Source organism: Ambystoma mexicanum, chromosome 3q (assembly GCF_040938575.1).
Source record: "Ambystoma mexicanum isolate Mex_15411 chromosome 3q, UKY_AmexF1_1, whole genome shotgun sequence".
Classification (NCBI taxonomy): Eukaryota; Metazoa; Chordata; class Amphibia; order Caudata; family Ambystomatidae; genus Ambystoma; species Ambystoma mexicanum.
The window spans coordinates 1,275,882,878-1,275,910,076 of NC_090926.1; the positions used below are offsets into that span (position 1 = coordinate 1,275,882,878).

General features: G+C 46.2%; 1 protein-coding gene across 1 annotated transcript in view; it reads right to left on the bottom strand.

Moving 5' to 3' along the window:
- The window catches only part of C3 (complement C3), a 403,449-nt gene that overhangs the window by 355,224 nt on the left and 21,026 nt on the right, over positions 1-27,199 (bottom strand). Inside the window, exons 4-5 of the mRNA XM_069604331.1 lie at positions 24,530-24,600; positions 2,981-3,081 (exon numbers count right to left, since the gene is read on the bottom strand). Coding sequence (XP_069460432.1) covers positions 2,981-3,081; positions 24,530-24,600 — 172 coding nt within the window. The remainder of the gene's footprint in view (positions 1-2,980; positions 3,082-24,529; positions 24,601-27,199) is intronic.

The window sequence follows — 27,199 nt, forward strand, 5'->3', positions numbered from 1 at the left end:
CGTTGTCTTGCTTCCAAGACAAACGCTTTGCCCCTGAGCTATCCTTCCTCCCCTCCGTCCATGGTCAAGCTTAACTGAGTACTCCTTTTGCATCCATAGGGTCGCCTCGTCCCATTATCTTTCACATGAGTGTTCTGCATGACTCTGTGAATGTTCTTCTTCTTCGCAGTATCTTCATAGTACCAATCCCTTTTAGGCTGACTTTTCATATTAAAGGTATCAAATCTTACAGGAAGAAGAGAAGAAGTATCACAATAGTTCACAGTAGTACTCAGCCTGAACCTCGACATACCTTAAGGGTTTCTTAGTTTTTAGGCAGAGGATTAGGGAGTTCCATCATGGAACAGGAGTCCTTATCACCAATGGGGGAGTCTCTCCCTGTGAGCTCCTCCCACTTTTATCACTCATTGGGGGACTACTGGGTAGCGCCTCACCTCCCTATCTTCAGAGTGAAGGGCCCCCCTTTGGGGAGAAGTCACGTGTTCCCATGAATTGTGTCAGCGCCCACTGTGGACTGATCACTGTGGCTTACAGATCTGAAAGGCTCACACTAGGACATCCATCTTTGAGAACCGGCAGAGCGTTCTACGTGGATCACTCTATCTACAGCACACAGGCCTCTGTGATTGAGCATTAATGATTAGGTCCGGAGACCAAGGCACATATTACAGGATTTCTGCAGCATTTGGAATTCTTTCTCTCACATTTCATTTTCGATCAGCATTAATATAGAGCCTGGTAGTCCCTCCTCAGCCCCACACTGACTGTTCCTTTGGTGCCATTACAGTTCATGAAGGTTGAAGGAACACGTTAGAAGAGTCTTTTTTGTGTCTAGGGAAGAGTTCAGGGGCTGCTCACTCAGAGCAGACAGACTACAGGTCTGGCACTATGTGTGAGTACAAGCTGACTGGATGCTGTGTTACGACCAGAAGGGAGGGTCGATGACAGACAGAGCACACAGAAGTCTAATGAGTATTCCCTGGTATTCAAGCTCCAAGAGAAAGGTCAGTTCGTGGTGTGGGCTATTGAAACGGCCAAGTCAAGTGATCTATTATGAAGAACATGCTCCATAAAATGATATAATATACAAGATAATATATACATAATTCACAGTTACATAAAGTCTCACACTATTTATCAACACAATACAATTCCTTTATGATAAAGGGGAATATGGCAGTGCTAAGAACAAATGTAACACATTTTGGAATAGTTGTGGTATAGCGCCAGTCTGAAACAGGTAATAAGCCCTTGCTACCGCAGGACAGCATTGCAGTCCGCCTATCAAGCACAGAAGGGAGGTGGGACAGGGCCAATCGGACCTCTGTGAAGCCCATATTTCTTAAGACACAGAGGACGCATCCTGTTCTTTATCGTTACATACATGGGACAAAAGAAAAAAAGGGGGTAGGGTTTTCTCAGATTGTATTATCATATTATCAGACAGAAAGGTAGAATTACGTATTCTGCTTAACGTTCCATTTTTGACATTGTGCTAATTAATGCGGTGTGTTTGTCCTGGCTTTCATTAAAACAGCATGTTCAGCAGGTTTATTGGACCAATCCAAAAAAAGCATTGGCTAGGATGGCACTTTAAAGGACACCTGTGCCGTACACTGCATTGTGTTAGGTCATAACTGCTCCAAGTATCAGTTTGCAAAGGAATACTTTTTTGAGCTAAGATCTGTGTCTAAGTCGTTGTTATATTTGAGGGGCTCTGATACAAATGGACAGGACCTGTGTTAGTCAATCCCCTCTTAACTTGCATTACCCATTTAATGCTCCCAGCAGCATCCAAGCAAAGTGTGTCATAAATGATGGACTAAATTACCCTAAGGTGAGGGTTCCTCCGTACTCAGAGCCAAGCCAAGAGCGGGGCTAAATTGGGGCTGTATCTGAGACGTAGCTCAAGTTATGTTCTAGATGCATTTGGTTTATCAGGGCACTCATAAAGGTAGGCCAAAGGAGGCCCATAGAAATTGATAATGACCCATGTTCCAACTCTTGCAAAGCAGGGGGTGTGTACGCCAGCAAGACCAATATGTTAGCATAAGAAAGGGTATGGCTGTGCCAGACCCCTTCGGTGTCGGTTCTAATTTTACTTAGCTTAGAAGTTAGGGAGTTGACATATAGGTTGAGGTGGAGGAGACCTAGACGCACCCCTCTCTTTCACCCTTAAAGCAGGAGTCAAACTGCCTGCTTGGTTATAGTGGCCCCTGTGGCCAGGTCTCAGTGCATATCGACAGCAGTGTGTGCAGAAATGGCTTTCAAATTGATCCAAAGTTTTGTTGTATTTTAGGTGTCACAGGTGGTCTATGAGCCCCAAGTGGATTATAGCCTTGTGGCCAAGAACATATTTACTGAGGATCAATTTGAGGTTCAGGACTTGCTCTGTTGACACTGTGCCTTTTTGAAAGCTATAATGGGTATCATCCAGGATATCATGGATGTAATCGAGTCCATTAGCCCATTGTTAAATGACTTTGCCAAAGCACTTGACAGAACAGTCAAGGAGGTAGATGAGTTGATAATATTCCGGATCAGACTCACCATCATCCCATGTGCGTGGAGAGCAGCCCAGTGCCACAATTGCATTGCAATCCACTGTGTCAACAGTGGTCCAGAGTCCTGCCTCGAATTTGAACAGGTCCAAGGGGACCTGTTCTGTCTGGGGGCTATGCGGCTTGCAAATGGAGACAGGGTCTCTTGGACCTCCTCAGAGGCAAGTACAGGCAACTCAGCCAAGGTCAGACTGGAACATAGTGGAATTATTATTAGAAAGCTGTACCTTATGAAAAGCGAAAGTCAGGGACGCAAGGAAGGAGCTAAGAGAGGCCTACTCAGAAAAGACTTAAACTAGTCATGCAGTGTATATCCACATCTACAGGATTTTATAATGGCAAACCAGCGCACATCATTAACTGAGAGGTCAGAATCTGGGGACTTCCCAGGCACCTTGAGCTTGTAAAGGTACACTTACTTGACAATTTCTGGCAACTTGTAGGACTGTGAAAATATTCCCCCTTTGTTTTCAATACCAGCGACCACAGTGTCTCGCTTTACAATGATGCCTTCGGGAGTCTGGAGGGGGGAAAAAGTATTTTAAGTTTCATGAGCATATGCGAGCAACTCTACAGGATTACACGTCTATGGTGCTATACATCAACTTTCACTTTTGGGATAGACAAACCAACCCCGCTTTAAGATTCTCGGATCTCTGGGCAGAAATGGAGAACCAGATTTTCCTATGGAGGGTGGAGCCAGTGGCCACTGTGTCGGGTTCAGTCTGCCGGAACCACTCAGACAAACCTGCTCAGACATGCAAATCCCAAAGGCTCTACCACTGGAACCTATCATTTAGGGCAGACAGGAGACCAAGGGCTTCATGTCCAACCCATCTTCATCCCTTTGTGCTGTCCCTGAGGGGTCTACTCTCTCCCCACTTTTTTCAACGTGTATCAAACATCTTTGCAATTGGAAGCATCTTTCCATTTCTGTGCTGATTGGGCTCAGTTGCACATGGAGGTGAGAAGTCTTCTCAAACATGCACTGAGTGTCTGATTCATTGAGACCATTTTTCACTAAATAATACAAAGGCTGAGCTTTTTATTTTTAGTCTGGTGAAAGAAGGCTTTTGCTCTCCTCAGAACTCCGTCAAATTGGATGGTGCTTGCAAAAGGACCATGACCAACATCTCAGACTTTTACCAGGAGTCAATGATTTCCTTATTCAATGGTACCCATAGTTATTCATTCCTAAATGTGATAGGTTCTGGCCTTAGATAGCATTGTGAACATACCCTTTCACATCACTGCACACAGATGACTTCCAAGACCTTGTGTATGACAACTTTAAAAACTTATCTCACTTACATAGTACATTTACTAACAATCCTGTCTAAGCACTGCTGCCAGGTGGTATTACTCATCAGTACTCTTGCAAGGATGACAAGCTGTCCAGAGGAGCCAGGAGTCGAGTTATAAGCTTCAGGCTAGTGTGAAAGAATCACTTCTGCGGGGGAGGGTGGGCAATGGAGGGACCCGGGGAACTCTACGGATCAGGAAGAGTTGCGTGCTATGTGGTACCGAGGATCCCCCAATGTCCCCCCTAGGCGCACTGTGTTGTGCACTGAACCCGCAAAGCCACCCTTCCAGGGAAACCCTTCCTTTGAGCATTGGGAAATTGTTAAAGATTGTTAGGCAGAATTATATGCAGTACCCTTTGGGAACACCACATACAATTAAGACTACAAATGACTGTACAAATACACCAACAAGCCTGTACTACACAGTAAAGTGGTAGCGATGGCTGAGCAGCCAGACTTATCTCAAGAGCAAGTGAGCAGTACAAGATAGTTACACAAAGCACAGCAATTACTATGATTCAAACAAACACTGACTCAAGGTTTCTGAGTAAAAGTATATACATTTATTTACACATCAGTTGTAAAACATTTCACTAAAGTAAAGCAGTTGAAAAATCACACTCTTAATACACCACACCACTCCCAATATATACTGGACAAGTTAAACTCAAAATGAAGTATGAGCAAAATGGCACTCCAGTAATTTAAAAAGGGAGGTAAAGACAAAGTTAGGTAAACATTGAGCAGCACCAACAGGTATGTAAGCAGAGCAATCTAGAAAGAGGAACTACAGTGATAGAATCAAATCAAAAAGGCTTAGGGCCAAAGTCAATAGGACAAAAGTCTTTTGCTCAAGATCACACAGTTCAGGGTAGTTCGCGGTTAAGTCTTTGCCAAGAGTTCCAGACGAAGTTGGTCGGCAGAAAAGTTAGTTTAAAGAATGGAGAAGGACAAGCCCTCGGATTGGCGAAAGGTTTCACACAACTTCACCGCGGCTGAACGAAACGCAGAACCGGATTTGCACAGTACCTTTAAATGGAGAAGCTGTAGCTGAGGCGGACGTTCCTGGCAGATCCTGCAGGCTCACAGTTCCTGAAGCGACTGTCGGACTGACATGAAGTAGGAAGACTGGAGGGTCCTGCACTGCCCAGGGAAGAAACCAGCAGCAGAGCAAAGCAACAAATAAAAGGTGCACTCCTTTAAAACCAAACAAGGTCCGACCTTCCTGGCTATCCGGTTCACTGTAGCTCTGTACTGCAAATTCGACCAGAGGAGGGGTCCTGGCTTGCAGTTTGGGCAAACTGGTTGGTCCCACCAGCTCAGGGGAAGAAGATTCCTAGAGCATCTTCTCTGTTACTGGAGCTTGAAGATTCGGACCTGCAGCAGGGCTTCACCGGGTGGTTCAGTTGTTGTAGGGGTCCTCTTCCGTCAGCTCCTTGTCGGTTCTTTCGTTCCTGTGGAGACTCTGCCTTTCCAGACCCAGAGACCTGCTTTTTATGTAGTTTTCCCCCATTCACACAGCCTGGCTGTCAATCACACAGCAGGGTGGCTGTCCTGGGTGCGAGTGCGACTTGGGTTACCAAGGGAACCCATGGCAGGGCTCCTAAAACCCCTCCCTCACATCCTGCCTACCCAGACTTTCAGGGCAGACAGAGGGCTTCTGCATAATAGCCCGAGAAAAGATGGTGAACGAAAGAAGCCAAAACTTGTTTTGCGCAGAGTAAAACACGAGAAATACATTTTCAAAAAGAAATGGGTAATAAACCCAGCCGGAACCATATATAAACCTATATGGTCTAGCGGGTTTAGGTTCGAGGCTACCAAGATAGCCTAAAACAATACCAAGGTTATTTAAGATAACCCTGGTAGGAAAAATAGAGTAGATACTACTGCTACTAGCCAAGCCTTGATGAAAAGTGAGTGAAACAATGCTCCTAGAGAAAAAGACAAAAAGGGACTATTAACCCTTTCCAGTACTCTATGTAAGATAGGGTGTACTGGGTTTGTGGATTTTAAAAGACTTATAAAGTTTATGGCAACTTTACATGTTCTGGAACACAGTAGTCAGTCCCAGAAAATGGAGTCTGAGTTGGGAAGTCTAATGACAACCCTGTGTCACTGCACTGAAGGTCAGCCGACTGAAGGTGCAACACACAGTAAAAAGATGATGGCTATGGAGTAGGTGAGGCGCCACAGTCTATGTACACAAGAAAATGTTTAACACTGTAAGAGGATTCAATTCAGCACTACAGCTAAGTTAACGCCTAGTCTAGAATACTGAATGAAAACCCTTATTGATATATCTTTAGGTCCAGTTCATGCGTTCTGGATGACTACCCCTATATAACACCCCTCTCTTGGAATCCCCCTGACCCCACTGAGCCAAGAAGTAGTTCTGTTTTGCAAGTTAAAAGGTTTATTTGATAATTTAAACAATAGGTATATATATCCCACTCTATAATAAATTAATAATTGAATAGCACACTTAATCTGATATGATAAAGATCAACAACGGAGAATCTGGCACTAGCACACTTCTTTAATCACTAATGAGTTGACATGAAATGGATAAGGTAGCACACTGGTAAATAGGAACAAAAGTATAATGTGGTAGAGGATGCTTTATGTAGCTCAGGTGGATGCAATATTCAATGAATGCAGTACAGAAAATACGCAATATGATTCAACCAGACAATGTAATCACTTTTCTCGGGCTATTCCCTCCCCCCCTCTTTATGCAATGCAAGGAAATGGAAGGAAAACACACAGTTCTCAGAAATGCAATCAATGTAATCAGTTCAATCCCAGCAAGCTTACAGAAAACAGATAGGAGTTTTGAAAACACAGGCCCGAATGCTTTAATATGTGCTAGCAATGGATGAGAAATATGCTGGAATTGCTTTTAATTCCCTTTTCAGAGGTTCAGGGTGAGTGGTATCTAGTTAATATTAGTCCAGGCTCACACTAGCAATGATGCCGGAATGATTATCAGGTCAAACGAATTTCTAGCAAATGGAAATCAGCATCAGCAGTTTTTTTACATGTGAAGAAATTCCAAATCGCGGCAAAATTCGCGGGTGCGTGTTCCGCGATTGCGGTAAAACTATAAGGGGTAGGAATGCGGTTCTTGGTGCGATTCAAAGCTACGATTCTAAGCTTTCAAATAAAAGTTATTGCAAGTCTCTAGCCCAAACGGTTGCGGAGATATGAGTAATTTAGTAAAGGTCGTTTTTGGTTTTGTAAATTTTAAACGCACACTTTTTCAAAATGACAAGTGACAAATTTTTGCAGCTAGAATGACAGGTGACAGCTAGGAGGCAGTTCTACTTAGGTTAAATAGATTGAATTAGATGAATTTAAACTAAGAGATGTGTTCTGAGTTTTGCTAAGTACTCACAAGAGATTTTGAACAGGAAAGCGACTTGGTCACGGACTTCAGTCTGGTCAGGTCTTTCCGGGTTCTGCTCACAGCGCCTGGCCTCTGGAACTGCTCACAGGGGTCTGGTCTCTGCTAGGCACCGGTTCTTTGGGTCTCTCTGCTCTGGATAGATTGAAGTCTCTAGTTTGGCTTTCTGGAGTTTGATGGAGGTAAGTATGGATTTTTCCGGCAGAGCTTTCAGCGGCAGATGAAAAATGAATCTCTCTATGTGTCCTGACTGTCTGCTTTTATGTGTTTAGAATGTGGGTGTGTTCTAGCATCACTGACCCTACCTCTCTCTCAGCTTCTAATTGGTCAGACTTCCATTCCTCCGCTTGATTGGCAAACTGAACTGTGAGTCAGATTGATGTCATTTTACAGCCTGCAGAAAGTCCACTCCTCCTGTCAACTTACACACAAATCTAGATTTGAAACAAATACATATTTGCAGAGGTACATATTTGTTTAAAATTACATATACATGGTGTGGCTGAATTTAGCCATGTCTATGTCCAAATCTGCTCATTCTCGGAGCTTGCATTCAAAGAGTGTACATAATTGACTTTTTAACTGCTTTTCCAATTTCCGACATGGACCCAACTTTACATACATGTGTGCAGGGGGTATGGACATTAACTGATGAAGTTTCAGATTTTTAACATGCACACATTTAGAGTAATATCCACTTTTCCGCTAAAACCCCCCTGAACATACCACCGGTTCCTACCACGTCTTAAACTGTGGGCAGAAAAATCACAAGAATTATGGTATCATTTATAAAATTTTCACATGTCCGCTCTATGAATTATCCCCCTTTTTATAAAACCATATCCTTGCTGCAGGGGTGTGTCTTTTCAGGTCACATGGTACAGAAACCAGTCTTTCCAGTTTCTGCCAAGCCAGCTTGCTTCTCACAGGCAGTGCTCCTCCCAGCTTCTCCAGGAGGAAGCCACTTTTTACGACGTCTGTAATAAAAAACCTTTGCCTGAGTGGAGAGGGCTTTGTTCTCTCTCTGGCAGAGCACAGATAATTCAATTATCAGATAGATGGCATATCCTTAGCCTGGGCAGCAAAAGGAAGGTTGGCCTGGGAACACAGTGGTGACTCAAGTTTCACTCCTGATGGGTAGTTGCTAGGCAAAATCAAGTTCCTTAAGCCAGACCTTCAGCTAACTTTTTGTTGCTTTTAAAATAACTTGTAATTTTACACATGCAGCTAGAATGCTGATTCTAAGTGCAAAACTATGACATTTCAACAGTTACAAGGGCATGTGACACCAAACATAGGTCACTCATTTAATTTAACATTTTCGATTTTGGTGGTTTTAAATCCAGTTGCAGTTAGGCTTAAGCTGCTGACTCCATAGCATTTTTGTTATAAGCATTGTTTTTGGGCTCTTCATTTCCCAGATTTTGTAGGCACGCAAAACTCCATTCTGCCAAATGTCTGCTGGTGTTCAGTGAATATTTTGCACATGTTGCACTGTTAGAAATAGGCATTTTGACTTGCCTTCAGAAACACACAGAGTGGTTTTAAAACGCCGGCTTTTGGATAGTGGTGAGTACTGGTACTGCACTCATTTTTGGGATTTAAGAAATGAATTCCCCACACTTCTAGGTTGCATTTGGCAATCAGCATTGCCATTCCCAATGGTTTCAGACTACTGTGCGGGTAGTCCAATGGTGGTTTTAAAGCGCTTTGAAGCTAACCGGCGCTACTGTTTTTCCTTTGGCAACCCATTTCCCTCATGGCAACCCGGCCTTTCATTCTCGCACTGGTGGGTGGCAAGTGAGGCAACCATTTTGGTGGGCGCACAAACTGCGCAGCTTTCCTGGATTTCAGCGCACATGTGGGTTTTCCGCCATCTTGAATTTTCTAAGCCCACAGCACCAAATGTTGTAGCAGGATAGCTTAAACGTGGGTCAGGACACCCAACAAGTCCCCCCCACGCGACTGCACTTTGAATTTGAGTCGATGGGGAGTCGCGTGCACAAGGGTTTTGACCCATGCACCGGTCTGTCCGCATAATCTTCTTCCTCTTCTGTAGATGGCACAGTTCAGCATCTTCTTCTCCATCCGGTACTGATCGATCGGTTCTCCTCGCCGGTCCTGATGGGAGTATTGGGCGGTCCACTGGGCCCATTGGATCTCCGTTCCCGGTCTCCGGATCGTCCTTCTTGGTCATCCTTCATGGTTTCATCTCTCCTAGGATGATAAAGCAAAAGCGGCAATATCTACTCATAGGCGATTTTTTCCACCACTGTTGAGATAGTGGGGCAGCATATGCATTTTATCATAACGAAACATTACATTCTTATTTTGAGAAAAAAAAAAACAGTATAACTAAGAGACAGTTTCATGCAAATCACAATATTTTAGAGACTAGATGTGGTATGTTTTATGGTTGGAACTGAATTAGTCTGAGACAGTACCCGCTAGGATTCCAGAGGATTCCTCCAGTTGTTGCAGAGTGTGCCTGGGATGGCAACATTTCAACTGGTTTATGTGGACCCACTTGTCTTCCCCCTCTGCCGAAGGACCTTTGGGGATGTGGATTTTGTAGGCCACAGGGGAGATCTTGTCGACGATCTCAAAGGGTCCCTTCCATGTAGGCAAAAATTTGCGCTGCTTGGCCTGGTTTCTTTGGAAGTTGTATAGATAGACCCGGTCTCCCACCTGATATTCCTTCCTGGAAGTTTTCAGGTCATAATGGGTCTTCATGCTATCCGCCGATCTTTCTAGATTCCGCTGAGCATAAGCAAAAGCATGTTGAAGGTGTTTCCTTAAATTCTCTACATACTCATGAGTAGTGGAGGCATTTATCAGTGTCTGCTCTTGGGTCCTATAGAGCAAATGCTGAGGAAGCACCATCTTGCGCCCAGTCATCAACTCAAATGGTGACATTTTGGTTGCAGATGAAGGGGTAGATCTGATAGCCATTAGGACCAGAGGTAATCGGATATCCCAACTTGGCCCAGAATCTGCCACAAACTTCTTTAATATGCTCACAATTGTCCGGTTATATCTCTCTACTGCCCCAGAAGAAGCTGGTCTATAAGCAATATGCAGCTTTCTCTTGACCCCCAGTATCTCCCACATCTTTGTCATTACTTCACTGGTGAAGTGGCTACCTCTGTCTGACTCAATCCTTTGAGGTAGACCAAAACGGGAAAAGATGTGGTTAATCATCAAGGCCGCTGCAGTTTCTGCCTTGCAATTTGGGGCTGGGAGACATTCCACCCACTTGGTAAACAAGCATGTCACGGTCAACATGTACTTATTCCCCCTAGCCGAGCGAATCACAGGGCCTACAAAGTCGATTTGTAAATCTGACCATGGCAGTGTCATTCCCCTCTTTTGTAAAGGCGCCCGGTGCGTGAGGGATGATGGCTGAAATTGTGCACACACAAGACACCCCTTCAAGTATTGGTCGAGGTCCTGCCCCATGTGTGGCCAGTAGGCAACCTCTCTTAAGATTTCCAATGTTGTGTGAAACCCCCTGTGACCGGCCGTGGCCGCATCATGGGCGTGACTTAACATCAGGCTTCGGAATGAGGTAGGAACCACCCACTGATCGTGGCCAGCTTTGGATTTCCTTACCAGCAAACCGTCTTGGATTCGGAACATTTTTGGACATTTCATCAACACTCTTAGGTCCTCTTTCCCAATGTAATCGGTATCCGTCAGGGGAAAGTTCTCAGGGTCCTCAAGGTGCTGGTAAAATTTACCAATTATTGGATCCCCCTTCTGAGCAGTAATCAAATCAGCATCAGGGGTCTCCTTACTCCATTGTGCAATTGAAAGGTCGTTGTTAGCATTTGTCTGGGACCTAGTGATAGCAGTGACCTGGATTTCCCCCAACAGGGACTCAATCTCAATTAGATCCCCTTGGATGGCCCCGGTTTTGGCCAGCTGATCAGCTAAGTCATTTCCAGTTTTGTCTGGTCCCTCTACTTTGGAATGACCCTTGATCTTCTTCCAATAGATGGTCATCTCGTTCGAGGTGACCAGATCATCAATGTTTTGGATCAACTTCCCATGTTTCAAGGGTTTGTTGTTAGCACATAACATGCCTCTGGTTTTCCAATTAACCAGGTGCTCCACGAACCCGTTCCGTACATAATCCGAATCTGTGATTATGACCAGTTCGTGGAGTTGATGCTGGACAGCAGTGAGGATGGCCTGATGCACAGCCATCAATTCTGCCACCTGACTACTTCGGGGACCAATTTTGTATCCAGCGGAGGGTTCTGGGGACTCATTCACCCATGCATTCCCTACGCCGGCCACCAGTTCTTTCTCCCCGTTGTTGTCGACATGGTAAGAGCATCCATCCACATACACAGTGGGCATTCCCTCACACTTGTCTTCTTCAAAGACTTTGTGGGGGGAATTAAGGTATGCCTCCATGTTGTCCTTTATTTTTAGACTTTCGTCCTCGAGACAGTTTTCTCTGGCACAATCATGCAAGTCAGCCAGACCTTGCGCGAGGGGACTCTTCTTGTTTTGGCCATATCTGACCTCCACAGGAAAGCCTTGCATTGACAGAATCCAGGAAGTAATTCGGGAATTACTCACATTTCCGGCCCGGATTCTGTCACTTTGGAGATATTGCAGAGGCTGGTGTGGAGTCTCCACTATGATGTGTTCCCCCTGGATAAACGGGCGGTAATTCTTCAATGCCCACACCGTTGCCAGGAGTGCCTTCTCACAATCGTTGAATTTTTCCTCCACAGAGGATAAAGTTTTGCTCGCATAGGAGATTACTTTATTGACCTTGTCATGCTTTTGATATAATACTGCCGTCAAGCACGTATTAGAGAACCCCGTCTCCAGGAAGAACTCCTTGTTTCTGACAGGGTAAGCTAGGCAAGGCGCTTGTGAGAGGCTTCTTTTGAGTTGTTTTACTGCCTCGGCTTGTTCTGGACCCCATTCCCACTTGACCCCCCCCTTCAGGAGATGAATCAGGGGTCTGGTGATCTCTGCGTAGCCCTCAATGAACTTTCTGCTGTAATTAGTCAGTCCAAGGAGGCTCCTTAGTTCCCGCAGAGTTGTGGGGTCTTTCAGTTTCTGAAGTGCTTCCACTTTCTTTTCCTGGGGACAGAGACCCTGAGGAGTAATCTCATGCCCCAAGAAATTAACACGGGTTCTACACCACTGTGCTTTCTGAAAGGAAAGTTTTGCTCCGGCGGCCCTCAACTGTGTCAGAACATAACGGATCTCTGCTATGTGTTCCTCCACAGATGAACTTTTGATGAGGACATCATCTACATAAGCCAGGTTACCCCTCGTACCCAGGTCGGGCATGGCCTTATGTAGGAAAATATTGAACTCATTACCGGAGTTAAGGTATCCGAAGGGAGTCCGGGTCCATGTGTACTGCTGGCCCCCAAAGGTAAAAGCCAGCTTGTATTGGTCCTCCCTACTGACAGGCACGGTCCAGTATCCATTGGTCAGGTCTATTGCAGTGAATACCTGTGACCCCTGAATCTGGGCCAGCCCTTGGTCAATGTAGGGAAGAGGCCATCGGGAAGTGTGGACCCGTTTGTTGAGCTCCCTGAGGTCAGCGCAGAGTCTCCACTGGCCGTTTGGCTTCAATATTCCCAGCACCGGATTATTGAAGGTGCTGTGGACTGGACGGATTATTCCCCGGGACTCAAGGTTCTTAATTATTTCAGTAAGGGACTCCATTGATGCGAGAGGCAAGCGATATTGCTTCACAAACACTGGAGTCATGCCAGGGTCCGTGGGGATTGTTGTGGTGTGGATGTCGGTGCGACCACAGTCATATGAGTCTACCGCAAAGAGATCTTGGAAATCCAAGAAAACTTGTTTCAACTTTTGCTTTTGTTCCAGAGTCACACAGGCATCAGCTAGGTTGACTCTCTCTTCCACCATCTGCCTGAAGCCTGGAAAGACTTCTGGTTTGGCTATCTCCGCGGCCTCCTCCAGCTGGGTGGAGAAGTCCCTGGTCAGAGTGCTGATTTGGACCGGAGGCTTCAGGTGGGAAAGGCAGCCCTCATGGACCTGGAAAATCACCTCATCCCTCCTGAAGTCACAGGTCACATCTTCCTTACCATAGGGGCAGGAAGTGTACACCAGGAAGTTCCCCCCATGCCGGGTAAAAATCCTGTCTGGTGTTGCGTTGTCATCACTGTCACTGTCAAAACAGTCCTTGGGGATGGGTCCTAACAGTTCATTTACAAGATCAATGGAGAAATGTCGGTCATCAACCGCCATTCCAATAATGGTGCCTGCGGCTAGAGTAATACTCTTTAAGTCGCTGTTATCCACCTCTATTAGAATGGGGTCATGTTCTATGTTGACTAATGGAGTCGGGTTTACCCCCAACCCTTGCTGTTGGAGAGAAGCATTTAGATGTATGTAAGCATCAGGGTTTTTCAACTCTTGTCCCCTTTTAACTTTCACTTCCAGGGAGAATTGTCGGGTCCTTTCTGGGATGGTGACTTCCTCTTTAACCTGAATTTCAACTGCATAAGGTAGCAATTGAGCTGACCTAAATGCTTTTTCTGGATCATCAAAGCCCATGGGATTATCCGCTAATCGGGACCAAGCTTTGAAGTTTATTAGGTCCAAACTAATGGCAAAGCGATTGAGAATGTCACTGCCTAAGTAAAAGGCGGCAGGGACGTCTCGCACGACCCAACAATTGTGGACTATGCTCTTGTTGCCAATGGAGATTTTGAGCATACACCTGCTTGGCAGGAGATGTTTGGAATTAGGTGCTTCCAGGTCCATTTCCCATTTGTCTATCAGTTTGAAGGTGGGAATGGCTGGATCTTTTGGGAGTTGGCGAAACATGGCTTCGCTGATGAAGCTCTTACCGTTGTTCACACACACTCGAGCGAGAACAGAGTCCTTCCCATCATTTAACTGAACAGGGATGAACAACTGCTCTCCAATTTGCTGAATATCAGCCAGGCTTTGAGCTGATTTCACATCTTTCTGGACTATAGGAGTGGGAGTTTCTGATTGTGGATTAGTATAGAATTTCAGAGTGTTTCCTTCCAGCGTGGAATACCACTTTAGACTGGAAGGAAGGTTGATTTTCAGAAATAGAGAGGACCCCCCATCACCAGTCTGTTGTCCTACTGCTATTACCGTCACGTCTGGAATTTGGTTGTTCTGGAAGTGAAATTCTACTTGGTCAGATTTTTGTTCAACCATGTGGCATGTGCCGTTTAAACTAACATGGTTGACACTCTGTTTTAATTTTATTGGTCGGCTAGTCTGGGTCCAGAGGACCTTGTTTACGCAATCTATTAGGGGTGACAACCTTCTCAGGAGGTCATTCCCTAGTAAACAAGGGGTGCCCTCTGGGGTCACAACTATGACCGGGTGTTTCAACTTGTGTCGCCCAATTTTAATGTCCAAGTCTGCAGTCCCCTCAACGGGAATTTCCTTCCCGTCAAAGTTCTGTAGTTGTCCCGGAAGAGAGGTGAGAGGAATTTGGTAATCCTCTCCCCTTCCTGCATTCAGTTCATCAAAGGCCCTTCTGGACAGAAGGGTAGCTTGAGATCCAGTGTCCACCAGTGCCGAGATTGTACCCTGCCCCTGTACTTGTACCGGGGCATAATATCTTCCCTCCTTCTCCTCAAGGGGGCACAGATAATGTACATTTTTGGACAACTGGTGGGCTAACTTTCTGGTTTTGGACATCGCGAGAGAAGAATTTTGGGCAGAATTCTGTGGAGAGCCTTGGGAATCTGAAAGAAAGAGTTGGCAACTGGAGATCAGAGCCATTGTGGGTTCCCCTGGCTCCGGTTCCGGGCCGCCCCCCCCTTTTTGGAGGCAGTCACCAGGATGGGTTTGAACCAGGGGATTTTCTTGCTGTTGGTTCTGGGATGAGATGGTGGGCGGCGGTAGCTCAGTCTCCACATCTCCCCAGTCTGGATTTGCATCCCTAGGGACCCATTTTTCTTTGGGAGGAGTTCCCCCCTCTCTGAAGGAGAAGATCCTTTTCCCAGGATCCTCTGAGGATCCCTCTCCCTCAAATTGGAAGATCTGTACCTCCTCCTCAAACTGAGTCTGTTTGGGTCTTTTGTTTCTCCTACCCCCCCTCTGCTCCTTAGGAGGCAGACTTTCAGGGGCAAGAGATTTTGTTTCCGGTTCCTGGGTTTCCAGGGGCTGTTTACAAGTGAGGAAGGAAGCTTCCTCCAAGGCTTTACACCCCCCTTCCCTTTGTGCCTCCTCCCTGGGAACCGGTGATTTATCGGGGTGCTGCCCCCGTCATTGTTCTGGAGCACCAGGTCCAGAGTTGGGTGCGTTCTGCGCCGGCATGCTGATCTGAGGGTTCTGCTGCGCCCTCAGTATATGACCCATATCCCGCGCCATGTTTTGAACCTGGCGCTCTAACTGGGAAACCCGCTCAGGCTGATACGGGGCCCTGTTTTCTCCCCTGGGCTGATCCCGGGAAGGGTAGCTGTCCCTCCTCTGGTAGTACCCCGGGTTGGGAAGATTTGGGTACCCCTCCACCCTTGGCCTCCCCTCTCCCGGATTCAGTGGTCTGGGCTCAGGGAATTGAGGAAAGAAGGATGGATGATTTTGGGGTTGGAAGTCGGGTGGATATCTGGGGAAAAAGTTCTGCCCAGGGTTTGGTAAATTTCTGCCCTCCTGTGGGAAGTTTGGAGGGAAGTTCCCTGGGTTAGGTGCTTGTCTGGATCCCCCCCCTTGGGCTGGAGGAGTCCACACATAACCCAGGATGGGTCGATTACCTTTGTAGCGAGGACTTACATAGTCAGGAGAGCGAGGGACCCCATTTGTGGGGCTGCCTCCCTGGCTCCCTGTCTGCGACTGGCCCGAGGACCTTCTGGGCCTAGCATTATTAGGTGCAGGTAGGTTTTTAGGCCCCCCCATCTCCAAATCCAAAACGGGGGTGACCTTTACCTCTGCCACCTTGGCAGCAGCAGGGGTGCTGTTGGCTTTGGGGTTTTTCTGGGCGTTGCTTTTATTTTCTATGGGCTTCTGCACCTCATAGATGCGGGTAGCCTGTTCAATGACCCAGTCTAAAGATCTTTTCTCGTGAAAATCCCTCACGAGCTGGGTCATGATATATTTGGGCAAGGCATGGAAAAACGTGTTGATGAATTCACGGCTATCCGTGCGCACCCTTCTTGTGGTCTGTGCAAAAGCCCGCTTTAACTCCTGCACAAATTCTTGTGGGGCCTGATCCTCCCCACATTGCAAATTGTAGGCTGCCTTGCGAGCCTCTTGAGGATTTCTGTGAACAGAAAAATGTTTCAGGATGGCCGCCTTATAGGTGGACCATCTTAAATGATTCTGGTCCTCCAGCCCCGCAAAGAAACCGGAGTATTCTGGGGAGAATGTCCATTTTACATATTGAATGCAGCTTTGGCTGTCCTTCAAATGGAAAGTCTCCATCATTTGTTCAAACAACTCTAAGTGCTCCCAAACAGAATACTTAGCGTTCTTATGGTAAGGCGTGATGACGCTCCTGATCGCCTTAATCTGCTTTAAGGGGTCCTTACGCAAGGCCCTTTTTGCCTTATTGGCCTTTTTGGTTCGGGTAACCCTTGTCCATTCTTCGTCGGACTCAGAGGCACTGCTCCCAGAGGTTCCCGTCTGTTCTTCCAGGTTTTCCCGGATTCTGCGAGCCTGGGAATGGCTGGCAGAATGTGGGGACCTGGTCTCCTGTGTCCTGCGCAGTTCAGAGGAGTCTTCAGATTCCTCCTTGCTGCCAGGATTTGATGGGTACCCCCTCCACTGACCTAACTGGGCAGAGGTTTTCAGGATGCCCTTAATGGGCCTACTCTCCTGGGGTTCCCCACTGAACTGTATTGTACTTGGGTGCCCATACCCGGATGCCCACCCCTCCATTCCTGGATGGTACTGGCCTATGAGCCCCATACTCTTAGCTGGATAGTAATCTGCCATCCCTGTGGCCCTGTGCTCATGTGCGCCAGGGGACACGGGGGTGGTAGAGTCCAGGGACTGGGGAAGATGAAGGCCCCTGGTGTTAGGGCTCCTGCGGTTATGGTCAGGAGTCTCTCTTTCCCAGCGGACCTCATCTCTATCCGCCCCTGCTCCCTGTTGCAATGCAAGAGCCTGCATTTGTGCTTTCAGTTCCTCTGTTAAGGCCTTACTCGACTCTATCAGTTTCTCCAGCATCGCTACCTGCTGTTGGAGCCTATCATTGTGTTGACAGAGGGCCTCATTTTCCCTCTGTGCTTCCTGGTTGGTCCTGGAGAACTGGGCCAGTCTTTGCTGCAGGAGGGTTACCTCCTGAGCTGTGTCCCTATTGGCCTGCTCCTTTCTTGCTAGAGCATCCTCCACCCTTCTGGTGTGCTCTACCAAGTTCTGGTTTTCTTTTTGGAGGTCACCCAGCCCCTGGTGGGCCAGGTGATTTTCTTCCATTTTCCTTTTTAAATGGCAGACTTCCTGGCCTAAGGCGTCTCTTTCCTGACTAAGAGCCTGCATTTGTGCCGCCAGGTCGTCCCTCTGCCTTTGAAAGGCACCAGCTTTCTGGCGTTCCTGATCAAACTCTGCCTGGGTATCCAGGTCTTTCAGAATTAGTTTATTGCTCTCTGCCTTCACTCTATCTAGGTGGCCTTGCAGGGTGACTACCTGCTCAGCACATACCCTGTTGAAGTCCAGTTGTTGCTCCAGCTTTTTCTGGTTTTGCAGTAGGGAGTCCAAACCTTCTTGGTATTCCTTCTGCAAGGCCAGAAATCTGGTATCCTGTTCTACCTTTTCCTGTTGCAGCACATCCATATCCTTCTTTATTTTAATGATGTGCTGCCTACTATCATCTTCTGACTCCTGGCTCCTCTGCAGCCTCTGCTCAGAAGAGACCAGGTCAGATTGGACCTTCTCTAACGCCATCTGTTGCCTTTTTGCCAGATCATGGCCTTCAGCGCATTTATTCTGTATGGCTCCCATGTATAAATATAAATATGCCGCTATCCTAACAATCTTGTCGTGCTCATCTTTGGCCTTAGGAGCCATATATAGTTCACTCAGGGCCACGTGTAATGGACCCTGATCTCTATATATATCTGACCCTGTTTCAGTGACCTGTTGCGTGATGGCCTGCAACCAGACCGTTTGGTCCTGGTGAGTCCATTCACCTCTCACAAATAGTTTGTGTAAGAAGTGCTCTCTGGCTATTTTCATATCTACCAAGGTCGTCATTCTAGAGATTGGTCTCTGTCCTGACTTACAGAAGTTAGTATTTTAGTTTTGCAGAACAGAACTTTTCTTGGAGTGTCCCTTTTGAGGAATGCTTCACAGCGTAATGCAGCGTGGTGATCCGACTGGATGTATGTATCCCGTCAGTTAGCACACTGTATTAAGCTGCACAAGTGGTATTCTAACCCAGAATCCCGGATACGAGCCCCCATTTTGTAAGAGGATTCAATTCAGCACTACAGCTAAGTTAACGCCTAGTCTAGAATACTGAATGAAAACCCTTATTGATATATCTTTAGGTCCAGTTCATGCGTTCTGGATGACTACCCCTATATAACACCCCTCTCTTGGAATCCCCCTGACCCCACTGAGCCAAGAAGTAGTTCTGTTTTGCAAGTTAAAAGGTTTATTTGATAATTTAAACAATAGGTATATATATCCCACTCTATAATAAATTAATAATTGAATAGCACACTTAATCTGATATGATAAAGATCAACAACGGAGAATCTGGCACTAGCACACTTCTTTAATCACTAATGAGTTGACATGAAATGGATAAGGTAGCACACTGGTAAATAGGAACAAAAGTATAATGTGGTAGAGGATGCTTTATGTAGCTCAGGTGGATGCAATATTCAATGAATGCAGTACAGAAAATACGCAATATGATTCAACCAGACAATGTAATCACTTTTCTCGGGCTATTCCCTCCCCCCCTCTTTATGCAATGCAAGGAAATGGAAGGAAAACACACAGTTCTCAGAAATGCAATCAATGTAATCAGTTCAATCCCAGCAAGCTTACAGAAAACAGATAGGAGTTTTGAAAACACAGGCCCGAATGCTTTAATATGTGCTAGCAATGGATGAGAAATATGCTGGAATTGCTTTTAATTCCCTTTTCAGAGGTTCAGGGTGAGTGGTATCTAGTTAATATTAGTCCAGGCTCACACTAGCAATGATGCCGGAATGATTATCAGGTCAAACGAATTTCTAGCAAATGGAAATCAGCATCAGCAGTTTTTTTACATGTGAAGAAATTCCAAATCGCGGCAAAATTCGCGGGTGCGTGTTCCGCGATTGCGGTAAAACTATAAGGGGTAGGAATGCGGTTCTTGGTGCGATTCAAAGCTACGATTCTAAGCTTTCAAATAAAAGTTATTGCAAGTCTCTAGCCCAAACGGTTGCGGAGATATGAGTAATTTAGTAAAGGTCGTTTTTGGTTTTGTAAATTTTAAACGCACACTTTTTCAAAATGACAAGTGACAAATTTTTGCAGCTAGAATGACAGGTGACAGCTAGGAGGCAGTTCTACTTAGGTTAAATAGATTGAATTAGATGAATTTAAACTAAGAGATGTGTTCTGAGTTTTGCTAAGTACTCACAAGAGATTTTGAACAGGAAAGCGACTTGGTCACGGACTTCAGTCTGGTCAGGTCTTTCCGGGTTCTGCTCACAGCGCCTGGCCTCTGGAACTGCTCACAGGGGTCTGGTCTCTGCTAGGCACCGGTTCTTTGGGTCTCTCTGCTCTGGATAGATTGAAGTCTCTAGTTTGGCTTTCTGGAGTTTGATGGAGGTAAGTATGGATTTTTCCGGCAGAGCTTTCAGCGGCAGATGAAAAATGAATCTCTCTATGTGTCCTGACTGTCTGCTTTTATGTGTTTAGAATGTGGGTGTGTTCTAGCATCACTGACCCTACCTCTCTCTCAGCTTCTAATTGGTCAGACTTCCATTCCTCCGCTTGATTGGCAAACTGAACTGTGAGTCAGATTGATGTCATTTTACAGCCTGCAGAAAGTCCACTCCTCCTGTCAACTTACACACAAATCTAGATTTGAAACAAATACATATTTGCAGAGGTACATATTTGTTTAAAATTACATATACATGGTGTGGCTGAATTTAGCCATGTCTATGTCCAAATCTGCTCATTCTCGGAGCTTGCATTCAAAGAGTGTACATAATTGACTTTTTAACTGCTTTTCCAATTTCCGACATGGACCCAACTTTACATACATGTGTGCAGGGGGTATGGACATTAACTGATGAAGTTTCAGATTTTTAACATGCACACATTTAGAGTAATATCCACTTTTCCGCTAAAACCCCCCTGAACATACCACCGGTTCCTACCACGTCTTAAACTGTGGGCAGAAAAATCACAAGAATTATGGTATCATTTATAAAATTTTCACATGTCCGCTCTATGAATTATCCCCCTTTTTATAAAACCATATCCTTGCTGCAGGGGTGTGTCTTTTCAGGTCACATGGTACAGAAACCAGTCTTTCCAGTTTCTGCCAAGCCAGCTTGCTTCTCACAGGCAGTGCTCCTCCCAGCTTCTCCAGGAGGAAGCCACTTTTTACGACGTCTGTAATAAAAAACCTTTGCCTGAGTGGAGAGGGCTTTGTTCTCTCTCTGGCAGAGCACAGATAATTCAATTATCAGATAGATGGCATATCCTTAGCCTGGGCAGCAAAAGGAAGGTTGGCCTGGGAACACAGTGGTGACTCAAGTTTCACTCCTGATGGGTAGTTGCTAGGCAAAATCAAGTTCCTTAAGCCAGACCTTCAGCTAACTTTTTGTTGCTTTTAAAATAACTTGTAATTTTACACATGCAGCTAGAATGCTGATTCTAAGTGCAAAACTATGACATTTCAACAGTTACAAGGGCATGTGACACCAAACATAGGTCACTCATTTAATTTAACATTTTCGATTTTGGTGGTTTTAAATCCAGTTGCAGTTAGGCTTAAGCTGCTGACTCCATAGCATTTTTGTTATAAGCATTGTTTTTGGGCTCTTCATTTCCCAGATTTTGTAGGCACACAAAACTCCATTCTGCCAAATGTCTGCTGGTGTTCAGTGAATATTTTGCACATGTTGCACTGTTAGAAATAGGCATTTTGACTTGCCTTCAGAAACACACAGAGTGGTTTTAAAACGCCGGCTTTTGGATAGTGGTGAGTACTGGTACTGCACTCATTTTTGGGATTTAAGAAATGAATTCCCCACACTTCTAGGTTGCATTTGGCAATCAGCATTGCCATTCCCAATGGTTTCAGACTACTGTGCGGGTAGTCCAATGGTGGTTTTAAAGCGCTTTGAAGCTAACCGGCGCTACTGTTTTTCCTTTGGCAACCCATTTCCCTCATGGCAACCCGGCCTTTCATTCTCGCACTGGTGGGTGGCAAGTGAGGCAACCATTTTGGTGGGCGCACAAACTGCGCAGCTTTCCTGGATTTCAGCGCACATGTGGGTTTTCCGCCATCTTGAATTTTCTAAGCCCACAGCACCAAATGTTGTAGCAGGATAGCTTAAACGTGGGTCAGGACACCCAACAACACACACAAAAATACATGTAAGAGTGGGAAAAAAGGGCTCATACTCTTACCAGGTGAAAAATATAAATCCTAGAAATCGAGCAAAGCTGCTGAGGGACTCAGTAGGCAAGGGGAATTAGCCATTCTGGAGAATTCTCCCTAACAAAGATCCTTCAAAACATAGCATTTATGGAATGATGGCATGTTTATAAAAATCCAAGAAGAGTGCAACACTGCTGCTCGTCCGGGTTCCTCTGTCTCCAAGAGTTTAACTGCTGCACTATGAATAGTGAAGGCCAATGGGGGTGGATTGCATGGGAGCCTGAAGGAAAACGAGGCTCGCCAGCTTCAGTTCCCCAGACACATGCATGCAGCTCATTGAGAGAGCAGAAACAAGAACACAACTCACTAATAAAGATGAAAACGGACTGCTGGTCAGTCTGAATACCCAGGAAAGGACAAAGGTGGGTGTTCTGCCTCTTCCTTAGGTCATCATCAGCCTCTTACCTGCGCAAGATGGTTTAGGGCGGGGCCTAAGGCGCCTAGAGAGCCCTGCTAGTCATGGGTCCCTAGTGCTTTCCTTCCTATGTCCGACCGGGATATGCAAGAGTAGTTCTAGGGTTCACAAAGTGCTCTGTGGCTTGCAACTTGCAGAGAACTACCTGGAATGAAAGAAGATGGAGCTGGACATTTAAACATGAATGTAATGGGGAGAGATATCACTGAAAGAACTGAAGAATATTGCCCTTAGTGAGCTTGCCTGGGGCACTGACTATACCTCAGTCACTGAACACTGAGCGTATTGGTGGTGAGCAGCCTGGCCACGGTGGACGCTCTCAATTATTGCGCTTGTCCGGCAGACAGTAGTTGGGGAGTAGGAAGAACTCCACAGATCAGCACCAACACTCAGTACAGAGAAGCCCCTTGCACTTATCCTGACCCTTATTAAACAGGGGAGGGGAGAGGGGATCACTAGAAGCGAATCCCAGGACAGGCTCAAGGGGGAAGAGTTCCATCATTTCAATTAATGAATTAGTAAGAACTGTGCCATGGATGGTCTTTTGTATTGCGGAGAGGGATGTGATTTCTGCAGATGTGCCCACTGGTATCAGGAAACAGCCGTCAGCAATGGGGACCATGCCCCTTTGTGCCATCCATTCATACAGGCCTGTTGCACCTGCCTACAAAACTCTCAAAGTTTGCAGAATTCTCTAGCACATGTGGTAAACATCTGTAACAGTGGTGCATCTCAAACAGATACAAAGCCATTCCTTAGAAGGCCCTTCCTCTACAACCTTTGGCTCTCCAGATGTGCAACTACAATTCCCATCAGACCTAGTCCTCTCCAATTGTGAGAGATTATGGGAGTGGTAGTCCAACACATCCAGGGAGTCACAGGAAACGCTAAACTATTGCATCATGTCCGTCTTCAACATATCCGTACCGATGGAAGTTCATATTCATTAACCGTAATCCTTTACAGACCCCTCCCTTATCAGGCATTAACCGTAATCCTTTGCAGACCCCTCCCTTATAAGGCATTAACTGTAATCCTTTACAGACCCCTCCCTTATAAGGCATTAACCGTAATCCTTTGCAGACCCCTCCCTTATAAGGCATTAACCGTAATCCTTTACAGACCCCTCCCTTATAAGGCATTAACCGTAACCCTTTACAGACCCCTCCCTTATAAGGCATTAACTATAAGGCATTAACCGTAATCCTTTACAGACCCCTCCCTTATAAGGCATTAACTGTAATCCTTTACAGACCCCTCCCTTATAAGGCATTAACCGTAATCCTTTACAGACCCCTCCCTTATAAGGCATTAACCGTAACCCTTTACAGACCCCTCCCTTATAAGGCATTAACCGTAATCCTTTGCAGACCCCTCCCTTATAAGGCATTAACCATAATCCTTTGCAGACCCCTCCCTTATAAGGCATTAACCGTAATCCTTTACAGACCCCTCCCTTATAAGGCATTAACCGTAATCCTTTGCAGACCCCTCCCTTATAAGGCATTAACCGTAATCCTTTACAGACCCCTCCCTTATAAGGCATTAACCGTAACCCTTTACAGACCCCTCCCTTATAAGGCATTAACCGTAATCCTTTACAGACCCCTCCCTTATAAGGCATTAACCGTAACCCTTTACAGACCCCTCCCTTATAAGGCATTAACCGTAATCCTTTGCAGACCCCTCCCTTATAAGGCATTAACCATAATCCTTTGCAGACCCCTCCCTTATAAGGCATTAACCGTAATCCTTTACAGACCCCTAACCCTTTACAGACCCCTCCCTTATAAGGCATTAACCGTAATCCTTTACAGACCCCTCCCTTATAAGGCATTAACCGTAATCCTTTGCAGACCCCTCCCTTATAAGGCATTAACTGTAATCCTTTGCAGACCCCTCCCTTATAAGGCATTAACCGTAATCCTTTACAGACCCCTCCCTTATAAGGCATTAACCGTAACCCTTTACAGACCCCTCCCTTATAAGGCATTAACCGTAATCCTTTGCAGACCCCTCCCTTATAAGGCATTAACCGTAATCCTTTGCAGACCCCTCCCTTATAAGAAGACTGCTTGCCCGCCTCCTCACGCACTTACAGCATGAAACTCGCCGAAGAGCCCTAACAACTTTCCAAAGACTATACACCAATCCAGGTGGCTGTTTCTTCAATCAATCTTCCAGCCCCACCCTCTTCTTGGGAAATCATTTTCTAGAGTGGCGACAGCATCTTACCTCAAATTCCACGATGAGGGTTTTGGCGACAGGCTGCAGTTTATGACCCATGGTAAACATTCGATAATATACTGAAAAGGGACAGAAAGATGGAGATGTCACATTCAAGACCTGGTAATCGCAGCTTTTATCAGTATCGGGTACACACAGGGTTATAGGAGAGGACAGGTTTGGGGTTATGTGAGGATGTGGTAATGGGGAAAAGTGGGCAGTACCATTTTTTTCAATTGAGGAAACATTTTCCCTGTAACTGTCCAAGGCATAATTGTTGCCGTAATGTAAATACCTGCAAAATAGAATACCAGGTTCCTAGCAAAACATACATGTGTTATTTTCCAATGTCTCGCCATTTCTTAGTACTCATTCTTTTTTTGTACCAAATGTGCCCTTTTGCCAGAATGCGTCCCTGATTAGAATGGACCACATCATGACCTAGTGAACGCGGAGGCGTCATATGCTCATATGGACCAGCGGCCCAGGGGTGAGAGAGGAGAGAAGTTCCCTTCTACACACCCTGGCAATGCAAATGCTTCAGGCTTTGGAAGGAGCTGTCTCAGCTCTTTGACTCCCCGCCCTCTTTACCGACATGCTGGCTTATCAGTAGATGTCAAGCGGATGAGTACAGAAGTGTGGAGAGTGTGTAGATCGCTGGAGCAGATGAATGTGCAGACCTGGCGAATGTATAGAGCGGATGAGTGGATAGAGCAGATGAGTGCATAGAGCGGGTGAGTGCATAGAGCGGGTGAGTGCATAGAGCGGATGAGTGCATAGAGCGGGTGAGTGCATAGAGCGGGTGAGTGCATAGAGCGGATGAGTGCATAGAGCGGTTGAGTGCATAGAGCGGATGACTGCATAGAGCGGATGAGTGCATAGAGCGGGTGAGTGCATAGAGCGGATGACTGCATAGAGCGGGTGAGTGCATAGAGCGGGTGAGTGCATAGAGCGGGTGAGTGCATAGAGCGGATGACTGCATAGAGCGGATGAGTGCATAGAGCGGGTGACTGCATAGAGCGGATGAGTGCATAGAGCGGATGAGTGCATAGAGCGGGTGAGTGCATAGAGCGGGTGAGGGTATAGAGCGGGTGAGGGTATAGAGCGGATGAGGGTAGAGAGCGGATGAATATATAGAACAGGATGACTGCGTATTAGCGAATAACTTTATAAGGCTGATGGGTGCATATTGCAGTTGAATGCGTGGAAAGCACGAGTGCATAAAGTGGATGAGTGCATAGAGTGGATGAGTGCATAGAGTGGCTGAGTGCGGGGAGTGGATGAGTGCGGGGAGCTGATGAGTGCGGATGAAGGTGTAGTGCATGCAAGGGGATAAAGCGGACAAATGCCTAGAGACAATGAATTACATAGACCGGGTGAGTACGTAGAACGGATAAGCATGTAGAACGGATGAGTGCGGAATGCATGCAGAGCTGATGAGGGCGTAGAACAGACGAGTGCGGGGAACGGATGGATGAGCGGAGCGGGATGGATGAGCTGAGCGGAAGAATGTGTAGAGTAGAGGACTGCATAGAACAGACTAGTGGGTAGAGCCGACAAGTATATAGAGCAGACGAGTGCATATGAGCGAATGAGTGCATATGAAAAAAGGGAATACGTAGAGGGGATGAGTGCGCAGAGGGGATGAGTGCGGAGAGGGGATGAGTGTGCAGAGGGGATGAAACAACTTAGAATACACGGAATGGTACGGGTGAAATATGTGGATGGAGTGCATAAAACAACTTAGAATACACGAAACGGACCGGAGTAAATAGAGCGCATTTGAATGCGTGTGTCGGACAGGAGTGCGTGTGACGGACAGGAGTGCATGTGACGGACAGGAGTGCGTGTGACAGACTGGAGTGCATGCATGGGGCTGACAGGAGTGCATGCATGGGGCAGACACGAGTGCATGTGTGGGGCAGACTGGAGCACACGGGGCAGACTGGAGTGCATGGAGCAGACTGGGGTGCATGGAGTGGATAGGAGTGCAAGGAACGGACCGGAGCGCATAGAATTGCGTGACGTTATATAGTATGATTTGGAATGCAGAGAACGTTTGAAAGAGCATATAACCCATTATATCACACCACAACGCTTACTCTCTCCTTTACACCACCACTCAACTAGAACACAGAGATACTATGACACCATTTGGTATAACTGTTCTCATACCAACATCCGCTGCACACTCCACATCACTCTACGTAAACAATGCTGGTTATACACCCCCGAGCCAGGCGTTCTCCTCAAGCCTAGCACGGCCACATTCGGTCTGGATAAATCCTGCCAGAACAAACACATACTCCTGATCTCTCAACCACCACACCTACCGCTAAGAAGCAGCTATTACACGAATACCGCACCAGCTGCACACATACCCGGTGCTCACACGCACCTTTAACTCTCTCTACTCTCTTTACTGATCTGAACTTCGTTTCCCAAGGGCGTTCAACCTACCAGCGTCTTCAGACCATACCAATGGTATATAAGGCGCTATATAAATGCTAAATAACATAACATAACATAATGATCCTCATCTCACCCTGGCGTGAGCAGAACTCCATACAGCACTTCTGAAACTGAGTGACTCCACAGCTGTACAGTTCTACATTGAATCAGATAACTTCTATAATGAAACAGGGGAGAGGCATGGGGATCGATATCCATAGGGCAGGA